Source organism: Pseudophryne corroboree, chromosome 8 (genome assembly GCF_028390025.1).
Source record: "Pseudophryne corroboree isolate aPseCor3 chromosome 8, aPseCor3.hap2, whole genome shotgun sequence".
NCBI classification, from domain to species: Eukaryota; Metazoa; Chordata; class Amphibia; order Anura; family Myobatrachidae; genus Pseudophryne; species Pseudophryne corroboree.
This window is the reverse complement of record NC_086451.1, coordinates 28,812,523-28,825,332: the sequence shown is the minus strand read 5'-3', so window position 1 is coordinate 28,825,332 and position 12,810 is coordinate 28,812,523. Positions and strand designations below refer to the sequence as shown.

Here is a 12,810-nt window from a genome sequence, read left to right as displayed (position 1 = left end):
TAAACTATTTATTATATTCCAGCCTGAGCGATGAGGAAGCTTCAGAAGTTTCATCCCCTAGTGTCAATAACATTATATCCACCTTCTTAATCTCTCACAGTATGTCCTTTCTGTGCACGGTGAGAAATCTTCATCTCTTTCTCTATTCTGGAGGGTGGAGCTGTGCCTCGTTCCTCAGTCAATAGCAGAACAATGCACAAATACACCGGCCACATAACCCTTGATTAATCTCTGCTAATATTTGCTCAGCTCATGTGACCTGTCATTTGCTAAGACTTTAGGACTAGTTTAGTAAATTGCTCCAGTATACCTGTGCGTACCAAACTTAGAAGGTGGTTCACAGAACTTGGGAAATCTTTTGTGGTGGTCTGGAAGGGACTAGGAGATGCTTGAGGTCTACCTCTCAGGTTTGTCTTTGGACCTTGGAAAGTTTTCAAATACTTTCCCTTGGTAATTATTGCTGCCAAATTGGATGGAGCATACACCACCAAGCGATGAAGGGCTTTGTGGAGGTCTCCTTATACTTGACACTTGTAAGTTTAAGAGTCATTCAGATCTTTTCTTGCCCCGATGTCTGTAGTTGCCTACGAGGAGTCATAGACTGCTATGGGAAAGGTCTATATTTTATTCCAGAAGACATGGAAGTAGACACTCATACGATGCTGATGGCCTACAATAAGATCACCGCCCTGAAGACATTGTCATTCAACAAGTACCCATACCTTCAGTGTCTGGAGTTGCAGAACAATGTCATCTCCAATATTGACCCTCAGGCTTTCCGCCACCTGCACAACCTCAGCTCCTTGGACCTTAGTAGCAACCAGCTGACCACTCTGAAGCCAGAGGTTTTCCGACCGCTGTCCAGGCTAACCGCTTTAAATTTAGGCAACAACCGGCTTGCCAGGCTGTACCCGGGGGTTCTAGAGCCCCTGGTGAATCTGCAAATACTTTATTTACACAACAATGCCCTGACTGGCCTGAGGGTAGAAATTCTGTACAACCTACCGGTGCTAAAGCAACTGAGGCTAGATGGGAACCCCTGGATGTGCACGTGTCAGATTCAATATCTTTTATCTTGGATGATTGACAATGCTCAGAAAGTTAATGGTAAGATATTATTGATAATAGAAAAGTTAATCTATATTTCATGGTCTAATCAAAGTCTTTTAGATGCTGCAGTAAAGTCTCTCATATACAGTCCAGCGATGTAGCTTTAGATGTTCCATATAACACATATATCTGTGACAGGGAAGGTGGGCCCCTCTCAGCTCTGGGCCCCATAGCAGCTGCACTCCCTGCACCTATGGTAGCTACACCCTTGTATATAACACATGTAACTGTGATATAGAAGGTGACCCCTCTCAGCTCTGGGCCCCATAGCAGCTATACTCCCTGCACCTATGGTAGCTACACCCTTGTATATAACACATGTAACTGTGACAGGGAAGGTGGCCCCTCTCAACTCTGGGCCCCATAGCAGCTGCACTGTCTGCACCTATGGTAGCTACACCCTTGTATATAAACCATGTAACTGTGATAGAGAAGATGGACCCTCTCAGTTCTGGGCCCATAGCAGCTGCACTCCCTGCACCTATGGTAGCTACACCCTTGTATATAACACATGTAACTGTGATATAGAAGGTGACCCCTCTCAGCTCTGCGCCCCATAGCAGCTATACTCCCTGCACCTATGGTAGCTACACCCTGTATATAACACATGTAACTGTGACAGGGAAGGTAGCCCCTCTCAGCTCTGGGCCCCATAGCAGCTGCACTGTCTGCACCTATGGTAGCTACACCCTTGTATATAAACCATGTAACTGTGATAGAGAAGATGGACCCTCTCAGTTCTGGGCCCATAGCAGCTGCACTCCCTGCACCTATGGTAGCTACACCCTTGTAAATAACACATGTAACTGTGATAGAGAAGGTGGCCCCTCTCAGCTCTGGCCCCATAGCAGCTGCACTTCCTGCACCTATGGTAGCTACACCCTTGTATATAACACATGTAACTGTGACAGGGAAGGTGGCCCCTCTCAGCTCTGGGCCCCATAGCAGCTGTACTCCCTGCACCTATGATAACTACACCCCTGTATATAACACCTGTAACTGTGATAGAGAAGGTGGCCCCTCTCAGCTCTGGGCCCCATAGCAGCTGCACTCCCTGCACCTATGGTAGCTACACCCTTGTAAATAACACATGTAACTGTGATAGAGAAGGTGGCCCCTCTCAGCTCTGGCCCCATAGCAGCTGCACTTCCTGCACCTATGGTAGCTACACCCCTGTATATTTCACATGTAACTGTGACAGGGAAGGTGGCCCCTCTCAGCTCTGGGCCCCATAGCAGCTGCACTCCCAGCACCTATGATAACTACACCCCTGTATATAACACCTGTAACTGTGATAGAGAAGGTGGCCCCTCTCAGCTCTGGGCCCCATAGCAGCTGCACTGCCTGTACCTATGGTAGCTACGCCCTGTATATAACAAATGTAACTGTGACAGGGATGGTGGCCCCTCTCAGATCTGGGCCCCATAGCAGCTGCACTCCCTGCACCTATGGAAGCTACACCCTCTATATATAACACATGAAACTGTGACAGGGAAGGTGGCCCCTCTCAGTTCTGGGCCCCATATCAGCTGCACTCCCTGCACCTATGGTAGCTACACCCCTGTATATAACACATGTAACTGTGACAGGGAAGGTGGCCCCTCTCGGCTCTGGGCCCCATAGCAGCTGCACTCCGTGCACCTATGGTAGCTATGCCCCTGTATATACCACATGTAACTGTGACAGGAAAGGTAGCCCCTCTCAGCTCTGTGCCCCATAGCAGCTGCAAACCCTGCACCTATGGTAGCTACGCCCCTGTATATACCACATGTAACTGTGACAGTGAAGGTGGCCCCTCTCAGCTCTGGGCCCCATAGCAGCTGCACTCCCTGCACCTATGGTAGCTACACCCTATATACAACACATGTAAATGTGACAGGGAAGGTGGCCCCTCTCAGCTCTGGGCCCCATAGCAGCTATACTCCCTGCACCTATGGTAGCTACACCCTGTATATAACACATGTAACTGTGACAGGGAAGGTAGCCCCTCTCAGCTCTGGGCCCCATAGCAGCTGCACTGTCTGCACCTATGGTAGCTACACCCTTGTATATAAACCATGTAACTGTGATAGAGAAGATGGACCCTCTCAGTTCTGGGCCCATAGCAGCTGCACCTATGGTAGCTACACCCTTGTAAATAACACATGTAACTGTGATAGAGAAGGTGGCCCCTCTCAGCTCTGGGCCCCATAGCAGCTGCACTTCCTGCACCTATGGTAGCTACACCCTTGTATATAACACATGTAACTGTGACAGGGAAGGTGGCCCCTCTCAACTCTGGGCCCCATAGCAGCTGCACTGTCTGCACCTATGGTAGCTACACCCTTGTATATAAACCATGTAACTGTGATAGAGAAGATGGACCCTCTCAGTTCTGGGCCCATAGCAGCTGCACTCCCTGCACCTATGGTAGCTACACCCTTGTATATAACACATGTAACTGTGATATAGAAGGTGACCCCTCTCAGCTCTGCGCCCCATAGCAGCTATACTCCCTGCACCTATGGTAGCTACACCCTGTATATAACACATGTAACTGTGACAGGGAAGGTAGCCCCTCTCAGCTCTGGGCCCCATAGCAGCTGCACTGTCTGCACCTATGGTAGCTACACCCTTGTATATAAACCATGTAACTGTGATAGAGAAGATGGACCCTCTCAGTTCTGGGCCCATAGCAGCTGCACTCCCTGCACCTATGGTAGCTACACCCTTGTAAATAACACATGTAACTGTGATAGAGAAGGTGGCCCCTCTCAGCTCTGGCCCCATAGCAGCTGCACTTCCTGCACCTATGGTAGCTACACCCTTGTATATAACACATGTAACTGTGACAGGGAAGGTGGCCCCTCTCAGCTCTGGGCCCCATAGCAGCTGTACTCCCTGCACCTATGATAACTACACCCCTGTATATAACACCTGTAACTGTGATAGAGAAGGTGGCCCCTCTCAGCTCTGGCCCCATAGCAGCTGCACTTCCTGCACCTATGGTAGCTACACCCCTGTATATTTCACATGTAACTGTGACAGGGAAGGTGGCCCCTCTCAGCTCTGGGCCCCATAGCAGCTGCACTCCCAGCACCTATGATAACTACACCCCTGTATATAACACCTGTAACTGTGATAGAGAAGGTGGCCCCTCTCAGCTCTGGGCCCCATAGCAGCTGCACTGCCTGTACCTATGGTAGCTACGCCCTGTATATAACAAATGTAACTGTGACAGGGATGGTGGCCCCTCTCAGATCTGGGCCCCATAGCAGCTGCACTCCCTGCACCTATGGAAGCTACACCCTCTATATATAACACATGAAACTGTGACAGGGAAGGTGGCCCCTCTCAGTTCTGGGCCCCATATCAGCTGCACTCCCTGCACCTATGGTAGCTACACCCCTGTATATAACACATGTAACTGTGACAGGGAAGGTGGCCCCTCTCGGCTCTGGGCCCCATAGCAGCTGCACTCCGTGCACCTATGGTAGCTATGCCCCTGTATATACCACATGTAACTGTGACAGGAAAGGTAGCCCCTGTCAGCTCTGTGCCCAATAGCAGCTGCAAACCCTGCACCTATGGTAGCTACGCCCCTGTATATAACACATGTAACTGTGACAGGGAAGGTGGCCCCTCTCAGCTCTGAGCCCCATAGCAGCTGCACTCCCTGCACCTATGGTAGCTACACCCTATATACAACACATGTAAATGTGACAGGGAAGGTGGCCCCTCTCAGCTCTGGGCCCCATAGCGACTGCACTCCCTGCGCCTATGGTAGCTACACCCTTGTATATAACACATGTAACTGTGATATAGAAGGTGACCCCTCTCAGCTCTGGGCCCCATAGCAGCTATACTCCCTGCACCTATGGTAGCTACACCCTGTATATAACACATGTAACTGTGACAGGGAAGGTGGCCCCTCTCAACTCTGGGCCCCATAGCAGCTGCACTGTCTGCGCCTATGGTAGCTACACCCTTTTATATAAACCATGTAACTGTGATAGAGAAGATGGACCCTCTCAGTTCTGGGCCCATAGCAGCTGCACTCCCTGCACCTATGGTAGCTACACCCTGTATATAACACATGTAACTGTGACAGGGAAGGTGGCCCCTCTCAGCTCTGGGCCCCATAGCAACTGCACTCCCTGCGCCTATGCCAGCTACACCCTTGTATATATCACATGTGTCTGTGACAGGGAAGGTGGGGGGTCCCTCTCAGCTCTTGGCTCCATAGCAGCTGCACTCCCTGCACCTATGGCAGCTACACCCTTGTATATAACACATGTAACTGTGACAGGGAAGGTGGCCCCTCTCAGCTCTGGGCCCCATAGCAGCTGCACTCCCTGCACCTATGGCAGCTACACCCTTGTATATAACACATGTAACTGTGACAGGGAAGGTGGCCCCTCTCAGCTCTGGGCCCCATAGCAGCTGCACTCCCTGCACCTATGGTAGCTACACCCTGTATATAACACATGTAACTGTGACAGGGAAGGTTGCCCCTCTCAGCTCTGGCCCCATCAGGGACGTGCAGTCAGGGGAGGCAGTGCCTCCCCTGTCATTAATGAGTAAAATAATACAAAGAAGATACTTATGACACATAAGTATCTTCTTTATTATTTTACTCATGATTAAACTGTGTAAAATCAGTTTGGGAGGCACCGATCGTGGTGCCTCCCGTAGTGATTAATAAAAGATATGGGAGCAGGGGGCGGGCGCGGGCGGGGCCTAGCAATGGGCAGGAAAAGCCCATTGAAATTGTATGGGAAAGCGGCACCATTAGAGGTGCCGCTTTCCTACAGGGACGTGCTTTCAACCTATGAAAGCACGTCCCCTGTCAGTGAGGCCACAGTGATTGGCCAGCGGATCCGTCACTGGATCCGCTGTCAATCACTGTGTGGGCGTCAGTGGCGGCGGAGGTGCGGGCGGCGGAGGTGCGGGATGCGGCGGGCCGGGCGGCGGAGGTGCTGGCGGCGGAGGTGCTGGCGGCGGTGATGCGGGCGGCGGTAGCGGCGGCGGGACGCGGCAGTACGTACAGTTCAGCAGAGTTTGGCAGCGGAAGCGGTACCCATTTCAAAAATGGCGCCTTAGCGTCATTTTTTAAATTCAAGATGGCCGCCGCGAGCCAATCATGGCTCGCCGCGTCATCACCCCGCCCCCTCCGCTGACTTATATAAGTCAGCGCGAGGCAGCGGCTGTCAGTCCGACGGCGGAGGAGGAGCTGAGAAGAGCTCCTGAAGACCGAAGACGCCGGAAGTCCTGGATGGGCGGCGGCTATGCAAAAGAGCTTAGCAGCCGCCGCCCATCAGGTGAAGATGCTGGAAGTCCTGGGAAGGCGGCGGCCATGCAAAAGAGCTTACAGGCCGCCGCCTCCCAGGTGAAGACGCCGGAGGTAGACGCCAGAAGCCCTGGGGAGGTGGCGCCCCCCCAGGTGAAGACACCAGAAGCCCTGGGAAGGCGGCGGCCACGCAAAAGAGCTTAAAGGCCGCCGCCCCCAGGTGAAGACCCTGTTTAATAAAGGTTTTTTTTAAAGTATGTGTAGTGTTTTTTTTTTTAAATATTTTCTTTACAGGTGGACTACAGGTGCCAGCGGGCCCTTTATGTTCGGGCATGCTGGCACTTGTGGTTCTCCAAGTGCCAGCATGCTGGGGCAGGCTTGCTGGGACCTGTAGGCCACCTGTAAAGAACAATATTACTATTCTTTACAGGTGAACTACAGGTGCCAGTGGGCCATTTATGTCCGGGCATGCTGGCACTTGTGGTTCTCCAAGTGCCAGCATGCTGGGGCAGGCTTGCTGGGACCTGTAGGCCACCTGTAAAGAACAGTATTAGCATACAATGAACCCCGCACCCACCGCCACCAGGGGTGCGGGGCATAGCACTGGGCTATCAGCCCAGTGCTGGTTATTGCTCGGAAGGGGGGACCCCATTTTCACCCCTGAAAACGCCAAGTTGCCGCCCAGAAACGCACCTTTCCTGTCAAACACTACGATCACTCGAGCGTTGAAAAAACGTAGCTCGAGCTTGTGTAAATCTCCAAAGTTTTGTGTTAAATTACTAAGCGCATGCGCGCTGCGTACCATGCGCATGCACATTTTCCACCTAATCGCTGCATTGCGAAAAACGGCAACGATCGAACAACTCGGAATGACCACCTATGTTATTACATCACTTCCATATAAACACTTGTTTTTGTGGGCGCTAGGCAATACAGCAAGAGTGTCCAAAATTTTCATCAGAGCCATGTCAAATGAATGACTTTGGGCGGCCACAAATTTATTTCTCCCAGCCTCCCAGCAATTAGGCAGGGGTTTTAAACTAAGTAAATCTTCTAAGAAACACTAAACTACTAAAAATGTTTGTGGTATATGTTGTCAATATTCATCAAATCAATATTCATAACGTGGACATGAGAATGTTGACATGATTGGAATCTCAGCAAAAGGTTCCTGGAGGTCTAGTGGTGACTTACCTTGTCTGCTGGGACTAGCGGTTCCAGCGATATCTTCCGGCAGTATCACCAACCTCTAACACTAGCCCCCTCCCCCAAGTGCCTAACCCCTGACCATAGCCCTTCCCCTAATGACCCTCCACTGCCGGTCTTTTTAAAGAATCAACATTCCACATGTTGACATTCTGTCATACTTGCCTACCTGACCCTCTCCATGAGGGAGAAAATGCTCTGTTCCTGGACTTTCCTGGTAATGTATGATTGCCATCACCTGTGCTGAAACACCTTTCTTATCAATTACCTAGCTGACTACAGGTGATGGCAATCATACATTACCAGAAAAGTCCAGGAACAGAGCATTTTCTCCCTCATGGAGAGGGTCAGGTAGGCAAGTATGCATTCTGTAGATGTCAACAAGTTTAATATCGACATTTCATAGCTGTCAACTTTGTGGTGTCGTCATTATGAATGTTGACAAGTACTTCCCAATAAAAAAACATCTTGAATAAACAAATTTTAGTGTCGACATGTTCAGAATGCTGATATATATACAATGCCGACACTAATGAAATGTCAACATTATCCGAATGTCTACGGCAGAAAGACGACACTTGATTTCAGGGTTAGGCTTAGACTTACATTTAGCTTAAAATACCATTCTGGCAATGGCGACATTATGTTGGTGTCGGCATGTTAAATGTCAACATACTGAAGATGATATCATTCTGAATGGCGACATAATATTCCACACCCAATTCATAAGTCACACATCAGTGCTCCCCAGTTCATGAAACGTGTCATTTGTAAAGATGTGTGTACCTCAGGTCGGGAGTGGTTCATCAAATCGACAGTATCTAGGTCGACAATGTTTAGGTCGACCACTATAGGTCGACAGTCACTAGGTCGACATGGATGGAAGGTCGACAGGGTTTCTAGGTCGACATGTGCTAGGTCGACAGGTCTAAAGGTCGACATGAGGTTTAATTTTTTTTTTGTGTCGTATTCTTTGTAGAGTGACCGGGATCCCCAATTAGTGCACCGCGTTCGCTCGCCATGCTTCGGGCATGGTGCCTTCGCTCCGCTACCGCTTCGCTCGGCACAGATTACCGTTCCAATCGTAGTCCACGTGGATCGTTAAGTATGAAAAAATGCAAAAAAATATTTTTTGGAAAAAAAAACTCATGTCGACCTTTAGACCTGTCGACCTAGCACATGTGGACCTAGAAACCCTGTCGACCTTCCATCCATGTCAACCTAGTGACTGTCGACCTATAGTGGTCGACCTAAACATTGAGGATCTAGACAGTGTCGACCTTCAGACCGGATCCCCCTCAGGTCAGGTTGGCGCACACAGTTGTGCTGTCTATCTATGACCTCTGGCCGTGGATGCTGAGGCACAAAGATCAACGCTGGAAGAGATCCAAGCCCCTGAGTACAGTGCGGCACACACCACCTCGGTGCCTCCACAGTTTCACACAAAGGGTGCCCTTCTAGAACACTAGGGCTAGATTGCCGCAGGGGGTGGGCGGCCGGGACGTGCGGTGAGCTAAATAGCTCAGGAGGCACTGGCTAGCACCAGATCCAGATTTACATGCAATATATGAGCCAAAATGTACATCTGGGCATTATACACGGGTTCACTACGGTATGCCGGCGGTCGGGCTACCGGCAACCAGCATACCGGCGCCGGGAGCCCGACCGCCGGCTTACCGACAGTGTGGCAAGTGCAAATGAGCCCCTTGCGGGCTTGCTGCGCTCGCCACGCTACGGGCACGGTCACACTATTTTATTCTTCCTCCAGGGGGTCGTGGACCCCCACGAGGGAGAATAAGTGTCGGTATGCCGGCTGTCGGGATCCCGGCGCCGGTATACTGTGCGCCGGGATCCCGACAGCCGGCATACTAAAGACCACCCTTATACACATGTGCAGCAGCATAAACTCCTGGAAATTTGTCGAGTTTTGATCAGAGATGGGCAGAAAAGTTGCCAGGGGAGGCACTGCCTCACCTGCCATAGACTTTTTACTCCATAGTTTTGGCTTTAAAAAATATTAGAATAATGCAAAGAAGATATTTCAAACATATTCTTTGTATTTTTCATATACTTTATGCAGTCAAAAACTCTGGCACAAACGATAGTATGACAGGAAAGGCTCTGCCTCACCCCACCGCACGTCACTTGTGGGCGGCATTTGGCCCACGGGCCGCAGTTTGGACACCCTTGCATTAGAAGTTAGTGAAGGTTTGAAATTGCCGTGATTGGTGCAACAAAATCCCTGGAAAAACCTCTGGTTCACATACAATTTAGCATCAGTGGTCACATATTCTGGAAAGTCAAATAGTAATTTTATTTAATGTGGAATGTGATGAGTTAAAAGTACAGCTCAGCACTGTGTAGAAAATGGTGCATGTCCCTACGGTTATAGTTTTACTTGATTTGTTTGCAATATAAAACATACTGTAAGGGCAAACTGCAATAGATTCACTAAGCTCTGTCATCCATGCATTGTGAAAACATGTTCACTAATGACGTGCATATATGGGCGCCACTTGTTGGGGGGGTGAGGGGGTGGCAGTACTTGGACGCTTGTTCTAGTACTGTCGGTCCTATAACTAATAACACTGGGCAGATGGTGGGCGGCTATTGCTGTTGAGCCTAGGGTCGCCCTGGCCCCTAAATCAGCCCTTGGGTAACTACCTACCTACCCTGTGTGATTTACAAAACATTTCCTTCCAAGACCAATTTAATGCACATGTCCACACACTGTGGAGGCTGCCATTTTGCCGGAGCCACCGGTAATGCCAGTGGCTCCTTGTGAAAGGCTTGTTTCTTATAAACATTGAATAAGCCCACAAAACGGCTGCACTTTAAAGGTTCAGTGCACAGAACATGTTGATAAGAAAGTCTTATGACTCTTGTCTGCAGTGCCCCAGGTAGTTAGTTCTCTGTCACCACATAAACTTTTGTTAGGTAAACCCAATCCAGCAATCTGCAATGTCATGTATGTATTTGGCCACTGGAGGGCACTGTTTCATTAGGGCTGCTCCCACTAGGATTAATAAACACAAACCTGGTTGACGTGCATGTTTTATTGAACAGTGAAAGAATATTTGTCTTTCAGAGAAGGAAAGGACCCTGTGCGGAGTCCCGAAATACCTGGACCAGTTTCCCATCATGAAAATTGAGAGGGATTCATTTGACCACTGTCAGCAGTACTTCACTCTTTTCGAATACTTATATATTCTGTCAGTAGGCATTGCCTTGTTCTTTCTGAGCATCTTACTGTGCCTCCTGACGGGGTCAGCCATCGTTTGCTACGAGCGGTTATTGCTGCGAGCCCACAGGAGGCCCCGGGTGTACAAGAAAAAAACTGATCGGAAACGCCCGAGTGTATCAAATGGGCACCACATACCCGTGTGCCGTATATAGTGCAACTAGGGGGTGTAACTCCTTCTGTATCCAAAACTGCACCCATCTGGTTAACACTTTAAAGGGCCTTATTGCAGTGGACCACCAGGAGTCCCAGAAGTGGTCTACAGGTAGTCTTGTCAATTCCTGGTAAGCAAGTCCCCGCTACTGCAGAATCCCTTCACCTACAATTGCCTCTAGCTAATTACTGCCAAATGTGCCCCACCAATCACCACTGTCTCAGAGTCAGTGAGGCAGGGATGGCCGTCGGTGGGTAAATCATCATTGGTCACCACCATTGATGGAGCCATCGTTGATTAACATCTATGTCATGATAACATCTACGGTGAACAGCCATCAACGGTTTGCAGCCATCCATGGCCATCTCTGCTCAAGAACATAAGCCCACCGTTGTCCAAAATGTCATCGATCATGGTAGATCAAGCAATTTTCTATAGTTACATCTCTCCGAGATGGGAGTACCTATGCTGAATGCAATTCAAGAAAAAGGAAATAGTTATTTTTTTTGTTTAATATAAAATCCATGTAGGCTTCAATGGTTATTTTACGGCCTTGATCATACGTTTTTTTAGAATCGTCAATTAAAGGGGTTTTTTTTATTATATTTTTTAAATACCTTTAATAGAGGTTTTTAAAATAGTGAATGGTAGCGTTAAGATTTCCTTACAATATGAAGGCATATTTGCACCAGGCCTGTTGCACTCACTTGGACTCCAGGATATGGACTCCAGGCTAGACATCAGTCAATAGGTTGACTGGGTCAAAAGGTCAACAGGGTCAAAAAAGCCAACAGGCAAAAGGTTGACAGGTAGAAAAGATTGATCGGTTCAAAAGGTCAAAGTTGCAATGATCAACACAAATGTGGTCGACACAATTTTTTTGGGGAGATTTTCTTTTTTTTTTTCTTTTTTTATACACGTGGACTATTTGGGAATAGTAACCCCGAAACGTGGCAAGTGGAGAGAGCCCGTGAGGGTTTACGTTACCACTAACTGGGGTCACAGGTGATGAAACAAACAAAATTACACCAGAAAAAACTTGTGTTGACCTTTTTTGTATCGACCATTTCCATGTCTGCCTTTTGACCATATCGACTTTTTGTACCTTTTGACATTTTGGTTGTCAACCTTTTGACCCTGTTGACCCAGGTATCCAAATGATAGGTCAACAGTCAATAGGTTGACACCAGATGTTGACATGCATATGGTCAGAAGGTCAAAGGGTTAAAATGGTCGACATGGCAATGGTCGACACATCATGTGAGTTCTATGGATTTTTTTTCCTTTTTTGTCAACTTTGTCATATAATTTGACACCCCCAAAAATATCTAAAAACGAAGCGTTTTCTTGTTCCTTCCCTTTACAGTCAACAAATGGGCATATACCCAACCCAAAATATAACGTGTTTATATTTGTCATTGTATAACACAGTGGTTCCCAAACTTTTTTGAATCATGGCGCTCTAGAGTTTGAGGTGTTTTCGTGGCACCCCTAGGTCAAAAAGTTTCTTATTGAGAAATTCTGATTTTTTTTTTTTAAATTAAGTAAATTGTGTTTATATATCATCCTTAGGTTCAATTATGTTGTGAGGGACAGAATTCCCTTCTGTTTGTCCAAATAGTTTATGATTGACAGCAGGGGCGTAGCCAGAACTTTGTGGGCCCCATAGCAACATTTTGAAGGGCCCCTGTCCTAATGCATCTAGAGACACCTATCCACAGCAATTGGTAATTTTAAGCCCCATAATAATATATTGTGAACCACAGTGGTGCCTTAGTTAATGTTATGGGATCCGGTCTGAAGATCGACAGTGTCTAGGTCGACAATGTT

The 12,810-nt window shown here is 48.4% G+C and overlaps 1 protein-coding gene across 1 annotated transcript; it reads left to right on the top strand.

Annotated features, from left to right (window-relative positions):
- Nucleotides 1–323: 323 nt before the first annotated feature.
- LRRC26 (leucine rich repeat containing 26) lies at nucleotides 324–12,810 on the top strand. The gene is made up of 2 exons (XM_063936151.1): nucleotides 324–1,107; nucleotides 10,674–12,810. Exons 1-2 carry the CDS (start codon nucleotides 495–497, stop codon nucleotides 10,979–10,981), a joined length of 921 nt encoding a protein of 306 aa, XP_063792221.1. The 5' UTR covers nucleotides 324–494; the 3' UTR covers nucleotides 10,982–12,810.